The sequence below is a fragment of the Desmodus rotundus genome, chromosome 1 (genome assembly GCF_022682495.2).
Source record: "Desmodus rotundus isolate HL8 chromosome 1, HLdesRot8A.1, whole genome shotgun sequence".
Taxonomy (NCBI): domain Eukaryota; kingdom Metazoa; phylum Chordata; class Mammalia; order Chiroptera; family Phyllostomidae; genus Desmodus; species Desmodus rotundus.
This window is the reverse complement of record NC_071387.1, coordinates 66657382-66678008: the sequence shown is the minus strand read 5'-3', so window position 1 is coordinate 66678008 and position 20627 is coordinate 66657382. Positions and strand designations below refer to the sequence as shown.

Sequence of the window (20627 nt, the reverse complement as noted above, 5' to 3'; positions counted from 1 at the left end):
TATATCTTGTGTATACCAAGGTTTTCAACTGGTGTGCCACAGTAATTTTTAAAATGCGCAGTACCCAACTATTTGCTCAGGGACACTGACCTCTTTTCCCTTAGATTGTCAAATAAAAAAAAATGACAACAGCCAACACAACAATAGATGCCTAGTGTGACTGCATCAAAATTACACGTATTTTGGGGTCATATCAACAAAAAATATATACATTTTGGTGTGCCACAGAATTTTAGTAATTAATTTATTTATGCCATGAGATGCAGAAGGTTGAAAATCACTGGTGTGTACCAACACCCAAGGAACTTTTGAGTGGCCTAATCTAGAAGAAAGGGTTTGAGTATGTTATGTGGAACATGTACTGTTATTTTAATTAGGAAGACAGAAAGCTTGTAAAGAAATAATCCTTGCAGCTATTGGCAGCCTTTATTGTATAGACTGATAATGAGAAATGTTGTGTTTTTGACCTGGTGATGATTGTACAGTTTTAAATCAACACTTTTTTCCCAGTGGATTTTGGTTGTTTTGGAAGTCACAGTACCATGGAGATAAATAAGGTCTTAGCAAATACAAAAAGGAGTTTTTTGATGCTGCTGCTATGACAGTAAATCTAAGCTTCACGTGTACAGTAATGGGAAAATTCTCTAAGATTGTTGAAAGTTTACAATCAATAAAACTGGCCCTGGCTGGTGTGGCTCCGTGGGTTAGAGCGTCGTTCCCTGGCTGAAAGGTTGCGGGCTTGATTCCTCGTCAGGGCACATACCTAGGTTGCAGGTTCAGTCCCCTGTCCAGGCGTATGGGGGGCAACCAATCAGTGCTTCTCTCTTGCATCAGTGTTTCTCCTTCCCTCCCTCTCTCTCTAAAATGCAATGAAGAAAATGTCCTTGGGTGAGGATAAAAATAAATAAATAGTGAAATTAATAAAACTGCTTGACATTTGGGTAAGTCTATAAAGATTCTATTGTTGTCAATCAAATGCTCTACCACCATTTTAAAGGAAGCCATTTTTTAAAAATATCTAAAGTTAATAAGGACATGCAGTTAAATATTTGTCAAGATGATCCCTGCAGTTGTATCTGTGTTTTAGTTCATTTCAGTTAACTTTGCCACCTTTATGATACCCTGAATTCATTATAGTTAATTTACTTTAATATTTAAAGTTTTCTAATCCAAAACTGTGCATATAATCATATAAAATATGCTTTTTTGGACTTTGTACAATTCAATATTGCCCTTATACAGAGAGAGAATACAGTAATAGTTTTTCAAGCTTTTGTACTCTGCACAGGTGGGTTATTTCATGAGTAACTGAATAGTTGTTCTGACAATAGTTTCAGGATCCTATTGTTAACTGATGAGCAATGGTGTTTTGATGTTCATTGAACTGTTTCAACAACAGTTAATTATGGGGTAGTTTCATCAGGAAACTTTTTCCCTTCCAGTTTCTCTTTCGTGAAGCATTATAGCTCGAAACATTTTCACTTGTAACTCTTTTTCCTTCTCTACCCACCACCCTCAAAACACACATTAACAGCCAGTTGTGAAACTCAACGTTTATGCACACAGTCTTAAGGAATAGTGACGTGCTTATAGGTGGTGCAACTGTAAATGGTCTGTTTCCAAATGACTTTTCATTCCTAAAGCTCTAAACAAGGGAGTGATTTTTAAAACACATCTGGCACATACACCATCTTCCAACAACTGGATTTTTTTTTTTAACAACTGGATATTTTGAAAGATCACATGTTCTGGCTACCATAGTAGCAGCCTTCAAAGTACAACTGGCAATGAGAGATAAAAGACTTCGGCTCTTCTGTTAAAAGAGAGGAAGCTAAAAGAAAATTATAGACATCCCTAAGTGTGGAAAAAAGTCTTAGGGAAAGATTTATAGACCTTTGTTCCCCACGGCCATTTTGTTTCCTAATGGGATTTTGTGTTCTCAGACAGAGAGTGATAGGTACAAATGATGACAGCAGTTAATAATAATAGGGAAGATAACAATAATAACAAAGAAAGCAAATGAATTTGTAAAAGCAGAGGCACCTCAATATAAAGCAGATATCTTGGCATCCAGGATGATTTTGTCTGCAAATTGAAAATATAACAGAAATAAGGACATGTTTTGCTAACAGAATAAAAGAGTACTTCTTTGGATCTTGCTCTGTTACCAGAAAATTACAGGCATAAAAATAGCTTTTGATTATATAAGGACTCAAGAGGCTAAATATAATTCTAATTTAACATCAAGTTCATCCAAGTTGTCATAGTACTTACAGATGGAGAGGGTTTGCCAAAGAGAAATGTAGTGTCTTCCCTGTGGTCACAGAGTTAAGTAACTGACTTGCAATAAAGATTTCAGTTTCCTACTCCAGTGTCCTTTCCCCAATTTCGCCTTGTTTTCAAAGAAAGAGGTGGTGTTAGTTTATCTAAAGCATTAAATCTATCATTTGTTCCTGGAGGTTAAGGGAGCTGTATAGAGGAATTGAGAAAAGAGAGTAGATCGCCTTTGAAGGAAAATAAAATAAATGATTTGCAGTGCGTTGCCTGATGAGCTTGTCAGTCCTCTTGATCAGTGCCAATGTCAAGAGGATTAGGACAAGGCAGAGGAGTAACTTTCTTTTTAAAACAAAACTATCGAACTAGTGAGGTGAGAAGCCAGGATCACTGTAGTATAATTTGAACAAATGTTAAAAGCAATTGATACAGACACACTCAGACCCAAGATGAACTATTTTCTTTTTCTACTGGTTTGCTTTGGGTACCCATCCCAAGCTGTCCCTTAAGGATGATGGGATGTTCAATGCATGTTTCACAGTGATGTAGAAAACTTTGTCCCCTGACACTAAGTTTATAAATATGACTGTTAGTGTGTTCAGAACTGCTATAAGTTAATTGCACTTTTTCTAAGTTAATAGGTGTAGTAGAAAGAGCACTGGATTAGAAGTTAGAAAACTTCATTCTAATCCACCTAAATATTACTCACTGATCACTTAATCTTATCATGCTTCAGTTTCATGATCAATAAAATGGGGAGAAAAAAAATGTGTCCCCCTCTCTTAGCGTGAGCCACAGGAATTTATATCTTACATTTCAGAAGGCTGGGAAGTCTTAAGATCAAGGTGCTGGCTAATTTAGTGAGGATTCTTTCTTTTTAGTTTTGTTTTGGGTTTTGTTTGTGTTTTTTTGTTTGCAGCTGGCAAGAGAAGAAGCAAGCTGTCTGGTGTCTCTTCTAAATACCGGCACTAATCCCATCACAAAGGCCCCACCCTCGTGACCTCATCTGAACCTACTGTGTTTTGCCGTGTATAATACGCTCCCATTTTTTTGGCCCACACTTTCAGGAAAAAAAATCTTTTAATTTTTAAATTCAATTATTTATTTATTTATATTTAGAAACAAAACTGATTATTGTATTCCAGGGTATTATTTTGCATACAGATATTGCTTTCTAGAGTTGTACTTCTAATGCACAAGCATAAATAAAAGTTAAAAACATTTATATAGATATGGAATTAGTACTACCCATGTATAATGTGCATCCTTATTTTCCCTCAAAAGTTTGGGCAGAAAAATGCACATTCTACATGGCAAAGTACAGTAATTACCTACCAAAGGCCCATTCTCCATACCATCACACGGAGGTTAGGACTTCACCAATTTTGGAAGGACACAATTCAGTCCATTACAGTTTTCTTTCTCAAAGAGCAAATGAAATAAAGAATAGGATAGAGCTACACAAAGATACATTAAGAGGTTACAGTTATTGACAGATGTTTGTCCATTTTTTTTAGCATGCTTATTTTGGAGCAATTATTAATGTAAAACCAAATGAAAATAAAAGTTGTCTTCTTTCTAGCATTTGACAATTCAGTCTTGCATTGATCTTTTCAGATTAACTCAACCTAAGCTTATTTTGTAACTTTTTAATACTTATTTCTTTGCTTAACTTTCACCTTAACCTTTGATTGACATAGTTCTCACAATATATTGCCTAAATGGGAATCAGTAGGTAGAGTGCATTTATATGAAGAATATTTTCCACAATTGTTTAGAATAGGTGTAACATCACTTTGCTTTATAATTAAATGTGCATATTTAAATTTTTATTGTACTGTTTCCATTCCCATTTAGTCCCCTTATACCTCCTTCCCTGCTGCAATCACCAGCCACTCTGGTGTCCATGTCCATGAGTCTTTTTTCCTTTTTTCTCAATCCCTCTATCCCCTAACCTCCCCCAGCTGTCAATTATCTTAAGTATTTTATACAAAAAAACCCTAAATGAAGTAGTCTTTTTTCATTTTTATTGAGAAATTATTGACATATAATTTAAGGTTATAACAGTGATTTCATACATGTATAAATTGTGAAATGATTGCCACAATAAGTTTAGTTGACATCTGTCTCTAAAGTGATTTTTTAATGCTGGGCAAACAAAAAAGTGTCAGATAATTATAATTTTTAATGAAGGAAAGACTAAACTGATTAAAACCTAGTACTTTAGTTACTCATGAAAACTGAACAGAAAAGTAAATAAAATGTCTTATATTTGTGTTATCTTCTTTTTTTGTTTTTTTAATATATTTATTCATTATGCTATTACAGTTTTCCCATTTCCCACTCCCCTCACTCCACTCCATCCTGCCCACCCCCTCCCTCCCACATTCCCCCCCTATAGTTCATGTCCATGGGTCATACTTATAAGTTCTTTGGCTTCTACATTTCCTACACTATTCTTACCCTCCCCCTGTCTATTTTACACCTATCATCTATGCTACTTATTCTCTGTACCTTCCCCCTCTCTCCCCCTCCCACTCCCCTATTGACAACCCTCCATGTGATCTCCATCTCTATGGTTCTGTTCCTGTTCTAGTTGTTTGCCTAGTTTGCTCTTGTTTTTGTTTTAGGTGTGGTCGTTAATAACTGTGAGTTTGCTGTCATCTTTACTGTTCATATTTTTTATCTTCTTTTTCTTAGGTAACTCCCTTTAACATTTCATATAATAAGGACTTGGTGATGATGAACTTCTTTAACTTGACCTTATCTGAGAAGCACTTTATCTGCCCTTCCATTCTAAATGATAGCTTTGCTGGATACAGTAATCTTGGATGTAGGTCCTTGCCTTTCATGACTTGGAATACTTCTTGCCAGTCCCTTCTTGCCTGTGAGGTCTCTTTGGAGAAATCAGCTGACAGTCTTATGGGAACTCCTTTGTAGGTAACTGTGTTCTTTTCTCTTGCTGCTTCTAAGATTCTCTCCTGTTTCATCTTGGGGAATGTAATTATGATGTGCCTTGGTGTGTTCCTCCTTGGGTCCAGCTTCTTTGGGACTCTCTGAGCTTCCTGGACTTCCTGGAAGTCTATTTCCTTTGCCAGATGAGGGAAGTTCTCTTTCATTATTTGTCCAAATAAGTTTTCAATTTTTTGTTCTTCCTCTTCTCCTTCTGGCACCCCTATCATTCGGATGTTGGAACGTTTCAAGATGTCCTGCAGGTTCCTAAGCCTCTCCTCATTTTTCCGAACTCTTGTTTGTTCATTCTTTTCTGGTTGGATGTTTCTTTCTTCCTTCTGGTCCACACCGTTGATTTGAGTCCCAGTTTCCTTCGCATCACTATTGGTTCCCTGTACATTTTCCTTTGTCTCTCTTAGCATAGCCTTCATTTTTTCATCTGGTTTTTGAACAGGTTCAACCAATTCTGTGAGCATGTTGATAACCAGTGTTTTGAACTGTGCATCCGATAGGTTGGCTATCTCTTCCTCGCTTAGTTGTATTTTTTCTGGGGCTTTGAAGTGTTCTGTCATTTGGGTCTTTTTTTTTTTTTTTTTGTCTTGGCGTGTCTGTTACTTAAAGGGGCGGAGCCTTAGGTGTTCCCCGGGGTGGGGTGACACTGGTCACTACGCTGTGATGCTGTACGTGGGGGAGGGGCCGAGAGGGAGCAATGGCGCCAGCTACACTCTCCTCTGGATTTCAATATTTCACTCAGCTATCCATAATCAAACTGGGCCCCTCTGGTGCTGGTTCCCAAGTGGGTGGGCTTGTGCACGCCCTAGGCCCCTGTGGGTCTCTCCAAGGACCTCTCCTGTGAGGCTGGGAGTCTCTGCTGCTGCCCCAACCCCCACGGGCGTTTTCAATCAGAGGTTTGAGGCTTTATTTCCCCCGCGCTGGAGCCCTGGGTTGCTAGGTCTGCTTCACTCCCTGCCGTTTTTCCGGTTTATCTGTGCACGAATGTGGGGCTGTGAGGTGCTACCCGCCGCTCTGCCTGCCCCGTTCTCCGCCACTCTGAGTCCGGCCCTCTCAGATTATCTGCGCAAATGTGGGGCCGCAGGGTCTGCTCCTGCCCTGTTCGTCCCACACTCCGCCAGTCTCCATCCTGCCACAGCCACGTGAGTCCTCTCCGCCTCAGCTGCCCATCTCCACCCCTCCTACCGGTCTGGATGAATGTTTATTTTTTATTTCCTTGGTGTTGGACTTCCTTGCCGTTGGATTTTCTGTCAGTTCTGGTTGTGCGAGGAGGCACAGTGTGTCCACCTACGCAGCCATCTTCTTGATTTTTGTGTTTTCTTCTTTGATTAGTATACATCCTTGACACAGTCTCTGGATATCATGCAAAGAATAGATAATCTTTATTACACATTTATTACTTTTCTAAACAAGGTATAAGTTTTATGAAAAAAAAGTGGAGCAATATGTTGATTAACTTGTACTGTATTCTCCTCTTTCCCCTGATGAAAGGTATAAATTATTCTCTCCTTTTCATTTTGATTGTTTTAAAGATCAAGTTGAAATTCTGTTCATAAATATAGTTGCTTTGTTGGAAAAGATGAAACAACTTCTGTCTTCTGATAACCTAAGGAGGAAGTCTGCTTCCGGTGTAAGACCAGTACCAGATTTTACAAGCCTTCTCTGGTGACCTACCTTGACAGGTGTTCTCATTTGAAGCACTTAACTTCTAGGAGTTGTAAACATGTGGTTTTTCTTACTTGTCTTGGACAAAAGTAATCCTCCATAGAAAATCCATTACGAAATGATTTTGCATAGCCACTTAATGTTGAAAATTGCATTGCCAATCTTGGTAGGCCCATTGTTTTGGTAGTAAAGATATATCTTGTTTTAGTCCACAGAGGAGTTTGATCTATTATAAGTAATAGTAGCAAACAAATGTTGATTTGCTATTATAACAGCAGTGGGCTCGGAGTTTTTACTTTATTATATGAATTTAATACTTCTACATGAGGTTCGGTGCTCTCACTCTGTGAGGAAACTGATGCTTAAGCCATCTTCCCAAAAACTTACTGGCCAGCAATAAAATTTGAGATTCTTAAACCTATATTTTTGTCACTGTAGCACACCATTTAAAGAAACTTCATGTCTAGTGTTTGATTACTCAGTAGGTCAGATAAGTGTGTGCTTTATAGCATCAGCAAGAAGATACAAAACTTTTTTAGTGGTGAGAATTTTGATATTTCAAAAGCAAGTATCAGATTAGTAAGGGGAAAAATTAGAACATCATTGAAATTCCCTACACTTAGGTTTTGGCACATATACACATAAGGAAAAGAGGGTACCATAATCTCCTTAGTCTTGGGGCCTATAAAGATCTTAATCTAGCCCTATTTATGTGAATACTTTTTAAAGCAAATAACTTTTCCTAGCTTATATAATCATCCATGATTTTGTGTTTTGGGAGGGTAAATCTGATTTTTACAAAATAAAATACAGACGTCACTGAAAGTGAACCGGAGCTGTTTTGTTGGACTGATGAAATGTAAGACTGTGTCAACCTCATCTAGTAGCAGAAGGCTTTTTGAGCAGTTAACATTAATTGAATTTTAGCCCTGTCTCTTAGGTTAGTTTGAAATCTATTCACCATGACACAACTGTACATATTTTATAAGTGTCTTCATCGAGAGCAGCCATGTTCTGTAAGGTGCTTTCTTGCAAAACGCTTTGAATTTTATGATGCTCTTTTCCCTCTTATGCCATCTTAAATTTAAGGTTTATTCAAAAACTTTTTTTTTTTTTTTTGCATTTAGAAAAAAAGAAGTGATTGACCTAATATTGGTGCTCTTCAACCTGGAATTTCCATTAATATCATTTGTTGAGCTTTTCAAATAGAAGCATGCCTGGACTCCCACACTAAACCTATTGAATCAGAATCTCTTCATGTATAGAATCCCTCCAGCTGATTCTGACACATATCCCTGGCTGTTAATGTCTGGGTCCTTGATCAGCATTCTCTAAAGTTTGGTTGGCCTGTGGATCAGCAGCATCAGCATCACCTGGGAACTTGTGAGAACCCCAGGCCCTCATCCCTACCCCAGACTTTTAAATCAGAAACTCTGGGATGGGGCTCAGCCGTCTTTGTAACAAGTCCTCCAAGGTGATTCCAAGGCTCATGAAAGTGAGAATCACTTCTTCCATCAAAGGTCTCCTCAGCTCCAAATTTCACAAGTCCTTATCCTGGTTATAAAAAGCTTCCAGGGCATTTGCTACTCACCATTCAACATTTTATCTTTATCCTCTTCTGTTGCATTAAGCTTTCTATTTTAATAGTCTCATTGTTTAATGTGTGTTCTATTGTAAACCTCCTCAAATGCTTTGTGGATGAGGCAGTGCTAATGATAAATGTTGAGTAAAAAGCCTTTTTCTCCTGTCATATTATGTTTTTTACTCTGTCAGTTTTCTAATGGTTAGCAACTGTGAAATTATTAACCTTGTTGATGGTTAAGAAGCTAAAAGAAGTCTGCCTGCAGGTTTGGTTTTGGCATTGGCATGATGCTTGCGACAGATGGTTCGACTTTAGTGTGGAGTAGTTGGAGAGATGGCCACCATCCTCTCTTGCTATCCTAATTAATGTCACTCCTAACAAACAGCTCTGGCAGAATGGCTCCTTTAAGTCCAGTGCAATGTGTGCTGGTCAGGAAGGACTGGGAATTAGAGGTCTCTCCACTCACTCTAAGGAAACCTCTTTCTTGACTCCCAGATGTTTCCAGAGCTATCAAAATAATACTGTTTGCAGACACTTTTCACGGCTGAAAAGAGCAACTTGGAGAGGAAAAAGAGCACTGTGCAGACCATGGGAGAAATGTTTTGCAGCTTGGCATTGCACATAAATGCTAACTGAATGCCCTTTCAGTTGTGTAACTCACCGTTGTGCCTCACAGTGGAAGAGCCTCTCAACAGAAATGAAGAGTACCTCACACAGGCGGCTGTACTTGGAAACCAGCTCTTCTTTGTGGACCACAAACAGCAATGTGTAGGACATTGTACTGCAAATACCAAGTAAATCTCGCAGTGGCGAAGGGTTGGTGGGCCGCCTGCTGCTCATTAGAGGTCCTGTCTGGCTCTTTTCCTGCAGAATGAGTGGTAGATTGCTGACACCTGTTTTCCCATCCAGCCTGAGGATGTGAAGTGTGCATTTGGAATGCTTGAAAGTGCTTCCTTGTGTCTGAGTCTGTGGAGGTTGGTGTTGTTTGGAGAAAAGGAGGTGGGGGTTCAGTGCTAGGAGGGTAGAGGAAAAAAATCAGTGGTGAGAAACTGTACTATAAACAGAACTGAGATTTTTATCCTCAGTTAGTGGCCTCTGATTGTGCACTTCATTTGTCTTCCATGTGGCCCTGATAAACTTGATCGCCTATTGAGCAAAGTAGAAAGGAGAAGATGAGATGTATCCTGTACAGGAGAAGGTCTCAAGCCTGTCCTTCCTTCCTTCCTTCCTTATTTATTTATTAGAGAGGGGAAGGGAGGGAGAAAAGCATTGATGGGGAGAGAAACATAGACTGGTTACCTCTCACAGGTGCACTGACCAGAGACGAACCTGCAGCCCAGGCATGTGCTCTGACTGGGAATCGAACTGGAGACCTTTTGCTTTGGGGGATAATGCCCAACCAACTGAGCCACACTGGTCAGGGCCTCAGACATTTCTTAAATAACATGAGTATGTAGTTGAGACTATGAGCACATTAGAAATTGGATAGAAATAGCCCACACTTAAAACCAAATTTATCAACCTTAAGTTATTTTAAAATAAATTTGGCCTTAAATACAAAAATTTAAAGTGTGTTGAGAGTATGATCAATTTCTTTGCATAATTCTGAACATGTATTTGCTCTTCCCATCTTTACCTACTTACAAAGTCTCAAAAACTGGCAGACGGTGGAACAGAGGGCCTAATGTGCTGCCTTCAGTCACAGATACAGAGTGCCTTCTGCATGTTGTACATTATGCTAAATACGAGGGGCTAACAAGAAGCACAGGACAGATTCCCAAACCCTAATTTTTCAAGTGCTGGCAGTCTACTGGAGGGAAATGACACACATCAGAAGCAGCATAATACTGCAGCATGTCTGATAAGCACAGAGATGATCCATATTTTCAGTGGGGTTGGAGAAGGAAGAGAACTGGGGGTTAGTTGGGTGGGTCAAGGAGGATGTGGCACTTGTTCTGGGTATTAAAGGATAAGGAGAATTCACTGAGAGTGAGGGAATTGGGTGTGTATATGATGCGCTTTCCTTGCATTAATAGGCTGTGTGGAATTAAAAGGTTTTTTGGTTTGTTTTGTTTTAAAGGAGTGGCAACATTTCCCCCCTGACTCATTTGTGGGCCTTGGCTAGGCTTGTGAACATTGGCCTCTGTTTGTGAACTGTGGATGAATGGGGTTAGGGTTGGGTCATGGCCTTGGACCGGAGTGAAATTAACTGGCTCATAATGTGATTGAACTAATGACCTTGGCCTCATTACCACTATGTTCTAACCAGCTGAGTCAATCAAACATTGCAGGAAGGGTGATCAAGGTGTCTTCTAGAAAGAGATCTGGATAGTAGTAAACATAGGAGTGAAATCAAAGCCAGGTTCTTTCTTCATGTAACACTCAGGTGTTTATCTTTTTATCCTTGAGTTTATATTCTTGTTTCTGCATCTAGTAAAAATATGGTAGACAAAATGAAAAGAACACCCTGACTCTCCACTGTTAGTGTGTTTGACATAATGCAATGTGTTGTCATTTTTCTTGCGCAGTGTCAGGCTGTTTTTGCAGAGCAAAATATTCTTGAGCAACAGTATTGCTTTTAATTCTAGATGTGCAGTGTCCCATAAATATACTGATGATGCCTTTCTCTTCTTTAAAGTCTGAACAACCCAGTCCTGCCAGCTCCAGCTCTAGCTCCAGCTCCAGCTTCACACCATCCCAGACGAGGCAACAAGGTATCAACATCTCCCAGGCAAACTAGGAGACATTTTTCTCATAAAACATCTTAATGAGTTGATTTATGGCCTATTTTCTACTTTTTTTATTATTTGAATGATAACTTGGCTTTTATGTAGTTGTATTTATTTCCCCTAGGAATGCACTTGAGTATTGTTCTGATGTATGAGGCCAGCCTCTAGAAATTCCCCTTTCTCCAGTCCCTGCCATCGGAGTCCCCCTTTACAAAAGGATTATAGACACAGCCTATTCCAGGGAGTTCCCAAAGGAAATACAATGGCAAAAGCTAGACTTGAGAGGCTTTGACATAGAAAAAGAGGTTTTCACCCTCCCTCCTGAATATCTTTCATTTTATTTATTTTTCGACAGATTAATAAGCCTTTTCTTTGGCAAGAATTAATTTGTCATCTGTAAAATATATGTTTATATATATTTTTTGCTGTGCAAACTCAAATTTAAATTTTAAGAAAAATTTAGAAGAAATTTAAATCAGAACATTAAATATATTTTCCAGTTTCATGTGTGGAAAAATCTTCAAACATGGGGTCCTTTTTAAAAACTTCAGACATGAAAAGTGAAGTAATATCAAAGAATAATTTGGTTTTGAGCGTTATGTTGCACATTACCTTTTCCACTGACCACACTGAATTCCTCATGGCCATGTATGTTTTGAAAAGGATTAAATTGTCGTATACGTTTCAGCCAAGGCTAAACTTCCAGGAAGAAAATAAAAGACTCTGATTATTGGGGCTATTCGGATTTCTTGTTGCACTGACTCTCAAAAGTATCGTCCCATGACAGAAGCAGAGAAATCTGGGCTTCGAAGAGTGTGAGATTGCAGAGTAAGCACTTACTTTGGAACTCAGGTAGCGATACAGTGCAGATATTCCTACTAGATTAGACGTTAGGACTTGCCTAGTGCGGCATGAAAGCGCCTCTCACACTTTCTTGATTGTTTTTATCGTCTCTTCAGTTAAGATTAAAATTATCTTGTTTTCATTATATTTAGGGTAGTAAAGTAAAAATAAGCCACACTAATGAGTTTTTCTGTGGGTTTCTTTTTTCAGTTTTGTCCTATTCTAGAATAAAAGTAGTTATGACTTGACTGTTTTCTTCCATCTAATACTGGATACTCTCTTGAATTTTCTGGGCACCTGATTTATTACGTGGTCTTATTTATGTAAATATATGCTGGTATTTTGCCAGGAATTTCTTTAAAAGTTAAATTAAAAATTGGCTGCATAAAACTGTTATAACTAGACTTTGTGTCCAAGATCAATATGAAGATCAGAGATAGGACATTATACCCTGGAACTGAAATACTTTATAATCCGAACTTGACTGAAATGCTTGCTTGACCTGAAATTGACCTTGAAATAAAAGGAACAGCTAAACCTTAATAGATCAAAAACTACCACACAAAGGCTGCATTGCCAAGAACAAGTTACAACCACAGTGATTTATTAGTCTCAACTTTTCAATACATGGATTAACCTGACAAAACATCCAATTTACTAATAGATCTTTCTGTTTCTTTTTAGGGGTAATTTTTTATGTTGGGGAAGAAAAATACATAGAAAAATTTCCTAGAAAATAGAGTTTTTCTAGTAAACATTTTGGGGAATCTAATATGAAAACAGTAATGTTTTATTAGAGGTTTCATTCCAGGAACTATCACATTTGTCTTGTAAATTGTATGAGTACATATACGATGATGGTTATTTTTAACCAGTGTGCAGCACTAGGGCGCATCCCCCTGTGTCTAATATGGATAGTTAAGTGTATATGAAGTAGAGTGTTTGATTGCCTGCGGTTCACTATCATTACTCAGGTCCATTAAGGTCCATAATGAAAGATCTGCATTCCGATGACAATGAGGAAGAATCAGATGAGGCAGAGGATAATGACAATGACTCCGAAATGGAGAGACCTGTAAATAGAGGAGGCAGCCGAAGTCGCAGGTGAGTGTCATGGAAGGAAAAGGCTTCCCTGTGATGGAATCATACCTTTTCACTAGGCCTACGAGCGCCACCACAGACAGGGTGTAAACACCAAAACAGCGGGAGTACACGGTCATGTTTGTTTTAAGTTGGGGCACCTTGGCTTGCTTGCAGTCACCTCTACCGAGAACTGTGTTTGTCCTTTTTATCAGAAAGGAGAGGTTTTTCTAAACAAATTTTCATAGGAAAAAATCCTATTAGATGTCCTTGTTCTTGAAAGTATCTGCCAAGGTGACAAGCCTGACTGCTGAAACAGACTGTTTTCGTTTGAAGAGTTTGTGGACCCATTGCTGTAGGTAGTCTTAGAATTTGAGGAAATGTTTGCTGTTTGTAGTTAGAAATACATAATTGGCTTCAGTGAATTATGTGTGTGACCTAATTAAAGCTAGGATCACCTGTGTGTTTTCCAGAAAATAAATTCCTTTTAAGTACACCGACAATTAGTTTCCTTAAGTAGCTTTAATGCTGTGAGGCATAATTCCACATTATAAGATGGTAATTCATGTCACTTATAATTAATAGTCAGCTTGAAATTGCCTTGAGGATTTTATTTCTGTATCATGAGGAAAACAAATAGGCATGCTTACTTTAATGTGTTTTGAGTAGAAAAAAATATGAATCTACTTGAACTTAAAATCCAATTACATTTATAATATAATGCATTAAATCTTTCCCAATTATTCAATACGATTCAGAAGGCCCTAAAATTCCTAAAAGGGGTGTGATCTGAACCCAAATTAGACAGGCCATGTTTCCTCATTGGTAATTTCTTAGTGTCTTTTTGGAAGAGTCTCCTTAGAGTCTGTGTCTTATCAGCTCTCCCAATTTCTCCTTATGGCTGTACTCAACACCTCTTCCTCCACCTTGCTCCCAAACTCACCTGTCCCTGTTTGTTTTAAATAGGAGAAAATAAGGAGCCTTATTGCTGTGGCCTTATAACATTTCCCTTTAGAAGTCTTTAATCAGACCAGAAGGAAACTTGTAAGGCAAAAAAACGTTAGAATGGATTGAAACTTGGAGGGGAGGAGCATATTTATAACAACCAAAATCCTGACCACTGGCTGCTCTCAATTTTAGCTGATGAGAAATGAATGGTCTGTTTAGACACCTACCCAAGTTATTGTTATTTAGAAGATCTAGGTATTCTGATTAGTAGCTGCCCACCCGCCTGCTGTCCCCCCCCCCCCCCCGAGTGAGTGTGGGTTAGATAGTACACATTTGTGAGTTGTCCAATGTGATACACATTGCTGGAGATGCTCTTCCTTTCCCCCTGACATGGGCTGTTAGCGCAGCAACGCCAGCGTAACATTTGATCTTCGGTGCACTTGTGAAGTCTCAACTGTTTAATCAGTTTAAATACTCAGCCTTCCACTTCAGTCAAGAAGCATTTTAAAGCAGCGCTTCAACTGAACACTTCATTAATGTAATTTAGTTAAGAAAAACAAGTTCCATCAGTTTTTGCTAGAAGGATGTCCCAGTGTATCCTTCATTCTCTATCTTGTATTCTGTCTATCTGAATATATTATAGAGCTAGAATGTGATTGCCTATTCAGAGCGAGAGAAAAACTATCTGGATTTCTAAAGCGTTTTCCTTTCTGAGAAGAATATTGTATTAGGTTAGTACGTAACCAAAGATAAGAAGCAAACACTGAAGGACATTTCTGAAGGTGGACATACATTCAGCAGAGTACAATAAAGAAATATCTCCTACTTTGGCTAGGAGAAAATTTCATTTTGTTCTGAAAAGAAAGAAATAAGGGAGAGGATGATATTTTTATTGTCTTTAATTGTTGGAAGATATCACTGTATTTTTCTAAATGCTGTAGTATGTTCCCAATGAATCGTATAAGGGTGCAGACCTAGGGACAGCTGTGAATCATTCGTTACACAGTAGAAATGGTTGGTGGTGACTCTGGCTTGACGAGCTTCACTCATCCCATCCTCAGATGTCCCCTGAGCTGTCAGTCATGCAGGGCTGTTGTCCACATTCTTTTTAGCGGTTGCTCGCACTCTTGAAGCCTGTATTTCAGTCATATTTATACAATGTCCACCTATACCAAAGGGACAGGGGGAAAGGGAAAAAACGTTAGTGACTTACAAACTAATTTATTTGACCTTCTGCAAGCTTGGGTGACACACTTGATGATACAGTATGTGGGTGGAACTGGAGCAGGGAGATAAATGACTAAATGAGGCCACTGAATTCAGTGGCTGAGCACTAGCGTTGGGTCACATTGTTTGGGTTTGAATCCTAGAAGAACCACTTTTACTTCTGTGACCCTATGTGAGTGACCTAGTCTCTCCTAGTCTCAGTTTTCTCACCTGTGAAATAGGAATCATTAAATGAGAAATAGCAGGTAACACAACACAGTTCCAGGTACAAAGTAAGTGTCAACATGTGTTAATGGTTGTATAAATTAAAGCAAGTTTTCAATGCTTAGAGTATTTAGATACTTCACTGTTTGCACCTGTTTCCATAGTTATTAGAATTGTCTGTAATGATGCAAATGACTTCTCTCTGTTTCTTTTCAGAGTTAGCTTAAGTGATGGCAGCGATAGTGAAAGCAGTTCTGCTTCTTCACCCCTACATCACGAACCCCCGCCACCCTTATTAAAAACCAACAACAACCAGGTAAATCGCTAGGTTTGCACTGTTCATGGTATTGCAGAACTACATGTGATCCTTTTACAAAGCACGCAAAACTTCGTACCCCTTTTCTTTAAACTTTATCTCAAATAAATGGGAATATACAACCTTAGAACTAAACATATAGTTAGGGATAAGTAGAGATCTGTTGTCATGAAAAGTGTGTTTCAATGATAGGTTAATTAAATGGATACAAGAAGGGATAGTGACAAAAAGTGTTGCCCATTTACTTGTGATTTCTATTTTTCCCCTTGTCAGTAAGTAGGTGACTTAATGAATTAAAAAGACAAGACCTTTTAGGCTAGTATAAAGCCTGTTTATTTGCTTTTACTAATAGTCATTTACTTGTCGGAAATTAACTTTAATTTCTGATCCTCAGTTTCCTCATCTGTACGTGGGGATGTTAATACCTGCCTTGCGGGTTCTTAGGAAGATGATAAATAACACGTGTGAAGGGCATGAGGCAGTGCCCACACCTACCTGGCATTCAGTTGATGGCAGGAGTTTATTATTACAGGTGCTCTGCTTCTGCGTTCTGATGCAGGAAAAGAGGATCACCACTTGAGAATGTAGGGAACTGTTAATAAAATTCAGAGTAAATAGTGGTCATTATCATTGTTGTTACAGTCAAGCTAAAGGAAAACTTACTACTTTGGTAGTCAACTCACAATGTAGTTGTTTGGATAAGGTCTAGGCAGAACTATGAAAGCTTTCGAAAGCTATGATGAAGAGCTTTTGTTAAATGATTAAGATTGGGATATTTTAAATAGTTACTAAAATAAACTTTTCAATTATCATGAATATTGTAGAGGCCTCATTATGCACTGAGTGGTTACTCTTACTGAAGCTTATTCTTGTCTCTTTGTTTAGACTGATTCTCAGTGACCTCTGTAATAATTGCTTAGTCGAAGTTTCCATGTGAATATTGTTAATTTGAAAATAACGAACTGCATTTTTCTAAAATTATTCCATTTCACTGGTGTCCTACAATTTTAAATGGACTTGCCCTTGAATTTGTGATCTTCGTTTTACTAGGAAAATGTGATTTTTCTAGCTGGAGACTTTTTCTTCTTAAATTTTGTATAAAGCATAATAAGCAAAGATCTCCTAAAACTTAAAGTTCTTTATTTATAGTGTTTTTCTACATCTTAGAGCCTTTATTGTTAAGTAGGAATAATATCAGTGTTCTTTACCTCAACAATTACAGTTCCACTGCTGTTTCTTTGCATCCTACATATGAGTGCCAGCCCAACCTCATCATCTGTTTCAGACTGGCTGTTCCAGGAGCTAGTGCATTCTTATCCTTTACTCTGTCTCCCTGTAGTTCACGCATTTCCCCATCTCCAGTGCCAGCCATGCCCGGGCCCAGCCAGCTTTCACCTCCGGCATGGCCGTCCCGCACCACAAGTGAAGCATTTCAGGGGAAAGTGAAGACTCAGGGCATAACCATCATCGCCAACCAGTAAAGAAGAGCGCTGAGCTGGCTAACTGGAAAACTTAGAATTCTTTTGTGAATTTGTGCTTCAGTATGAACTGGCAAAAGAGTAGAATTTGGACCTTGACTATATTTTTGTGTGCAGTTTAAACTTATTTGGCTTCCGTGTGTGGTGTAGTAGAATTAGGCTGTTTTTCAGGCAGCGGCAGCAGTGCCAGGAGTGAAGGGCATTAGGCTGTGTTTTCCTGCCCCTCACCAGGCTCCTTCAGCATCTTTCCCAGTCAGGCCTAAGACTGTGCTTGCTAAGTAAATGCAGCTCCTACAAGCCCCTCTCTTACCCTTCAAACCTAATAGCTGCCCCTGCAGCCTGCCTGGATGGGCAGTCTTGAGTTGAGCCTGGCTTCAGGAAAGGTCTGAATTCTTTGTCAGACTTCCTCTGTTTTTTTTTTTTTAACGTGCCTACCAAAACAAGAACAAAAATGAATACAATCATTTATCTGGGGAGGGTAAATTACTTTATCCTATGAAATAGCATACCACTGGTTCCTTGGCATATGTTTATTCAACAAATGTAGCTTCACACATGTGAATCATCAATCTGTCAGGAATACTCAATTATATGTCACTTTCTCCCTGCACCTATAAGCATAATAAGAAAGCCCATATGCTTTCACTTTTAGCTAGTCGAGGTTAGCAAATACGTGTACTACAGGAGTGCTTCCCTTGGAGCTGTGTCTTGGGCGTGAGAGCAGGAAAAGTTTTTTAAAACTTGGTATAGTATTGTTTTCTCAGCCTCTCAAATCTCCTGCTTTGGGTCAGGTGTGATGCTATGCCTTTAAATCAGTGTTCTTAGGACTTAAAAACTTTCTGGTTTCCTTACTCGTCTTCCTTAGTTCTTCATACTGATGAATGAAATAGTAAAAAAAATTCTTAAAAATCTCAAGTCCATAAATTTCACCCTGGACTGTATTTTTAGCCTTAAATTTGAATGTGGGTGTGTGATTAACTGAAGTTTCACATCAAACAAAATAGATGAAAACGTACTGGGAAGACTTCACTGAAACAGGAAGACTGCGTTTCCTTCTTCCATACCCCGTCACTGCTCTGTCTGCCAGTTAATAATGATATCTCAAGTTCCTGTAAATTGGCAGGCAAAGCTGAGTTTTCCTTACCTTTTCTCAAATCTTCCAGGGACTAGGGAAGAGGGAAAGTGCTAATTGAGTCAAATATTTTCTAACTGTTGGAAAAAAAAGTGAACGGAGAGACAGCCACATGTCAACAAAGGACGTAATTAACCTGAGTATTGTTAGGAGCAACTAGTGATCATTAACATGAAAGACCTATCAGTGGAGAATCCATCTGCTGAATAATTGAGTTGTCAGTCCTCTCAAAGGGAGGGATATAGACAAATAATAATCTTGAAATTTTAATTCTCAATCTGTTTTCTCAGATTAAGGATAGAAGTGCAGCTAATCAGGGTTCTGTTTTCAGAGACTGCCACGTGTACAAACGATGCACCCCTGCAGGCCTGGGGGCTGTCTCCCTTAGTACATACAACTTAATAACGAGTAATAGTGAATGCTGTGCTGTTTTACCCAGAGATTTTTTTTTTTTTTACTTCAAACCTTCCTTATGTGAATTTCAAACAAAATCAAAATTTCAGATCCTTTTTAGTTGAGGGTATGGATGGGCAGGAGGAGAGAGGGGCCTTGAAGGAAGGAAGTGATCCTTCAGACCTGAGTTAATATTCAGAAAATCATAAATCATCTATCAGCCTGCAAGGCACATTGAATGAAATTAAAGACTATCCAGTTAAACTGGTTTGAATATGCCCCTGGAAGACAAGGTGCTGTACTTTTACATTCTGGAGTCGTTTCCTCAAAGATAAGAAATGATCATAAATAAAACAATTGTCTACTGCATGGCTCAGCTCTCTCAGAATGAGGTTTTGACAAAGCTGTTTATTTTGGAGCAGGGAGAGATCAAAGGAGGAAGATTAACTGAGCCCTCTCTGGGCAGCCACTCAGTAACTTGAGGCGGATCACTGACACCCAGAGCTTTTGTTTCTGCCACTGCAGCTTCAGAAGAAAGAAACTAGGATTTCAATGTAGTTTGGCCTTCTGCGCTGTAGCACTTACGGAATGTGTAGGGTGGGACTTAAGCGCCTCACAATGTCCTATTTTTTGCTTTGAAGGGAAGGTGGTAGAACTCTCTAAGCCTAGTTAGCAAAGTTCCATTGCAAATATATAGTTTCGCAGTCACTTTGACCCCTTGAGTGCAGTAAGTTGGGGATGGAGGCGGGGGCTGGGGGGCAGGGTGGGACATGGGAAAATTCAGTTTTCTAATGCACAAGGCAGGCAGGCAGGCACTGTGCCTCTTGCCTGAAATCTCAGCAGATTGTCTCTGCTCTTTGCCCAGCCCTGTATCTGAGTTGGGGAGGAGTGCCATCTACTGACCTACTTACTCCTAGGTCTCCGCATGGAGTTTTCCCTTGAGGTCTCTCTTCCAGCAACAATAGAGAGAAGCAAATTCTGAATGTAGTGGAGTGTTTGGTTTCGCTCACAGTGGACCATGTTTCAAAAAAAAAAAAATGATTACCTTGTTTCTGCTACTAAGTAATTTCCTTGTATTGCCGAAAGTACTGTGTTTTAAGTTAGCCTGGTCAAAGTGGTCATCTGGTTTATCTTAATGTTAAAAATGAATAAAGGCAATTCTTAGGAAAGACTGTTAGAAAGAAGCTCACTTCTTATCCATGCATTCTAAAGTCAAAGGAAACATAAACCCTTATAGAAGTATCTGGTCTTTTCTGGAATGTCATGGCCCTATCCTCAAAAAGTAAAATGTTCAGTAGTATAAAATTCTACAGCTAAGTATCTGGACATTATCTTGTTAATCTCTCTTATTTCATCTCACTTTTTGAGGCCCTGAAATATTAAATGGCATGGTTAGGACCTGAACCTAGGTTTCTGAGCACAATCAGGGCTCATTACACTACAAATTAAAGGTGGACTCGTTTTTAAAATCTTCTTTGTGATATGGAATATTATGGACCTTGGAACAGAACTGTGATTTGCCTGTGATTTGTGTGTTTGTGTGTGTATGTGTATGTTAGAACAAAGAATGGATAAAGAGCAGTAGGAATATGAGACTTCTTAAATATGCTTTATTTGGCATTTTTGACCTTAACATAAGTTTCAGATTATAACACCTCAATAATAAGGTAATGATGAAAAAGATAAATTACTTTACTTTTTATGATTATGTACATTTGTAAACACTCAAATATAAATTCAGTGGTTTTCAGTCATTTTAAGCAAGGGTTATTTAAAAATATTTTCCTCATAA

General features: G+C 38.7%; 1 protein-coding gene across 3 annotated transcripts in view; it reads left to right on the top strand.

The window, feature by feature from the left end:
• Positions 1-20627, top strand: part of MLLT3 (MLLT3 super elongation complex subunit) — a 280687-nt gene that overhangs the window by 237707 nt on the left and 22353 nt on the right. For all 3 annotated transcript variants that reach the window (XM_024558267.4, XM_024558268.3, XM_024558269.4), the window contains 3 exons: positions 11124-11199; positions 13032-13161; positions 15733-15832. In XM_024558267.4, the coding sequence (XP_024414035.1) occupies positions 11124-11199; positions 13032-13161; positions 15733-15832 (306 nt within the window). The remainder of the gene's footprint in view (positions 1-11123; positions 11200-13031; positions 13162-15732; positions 15833-20627) is intronic.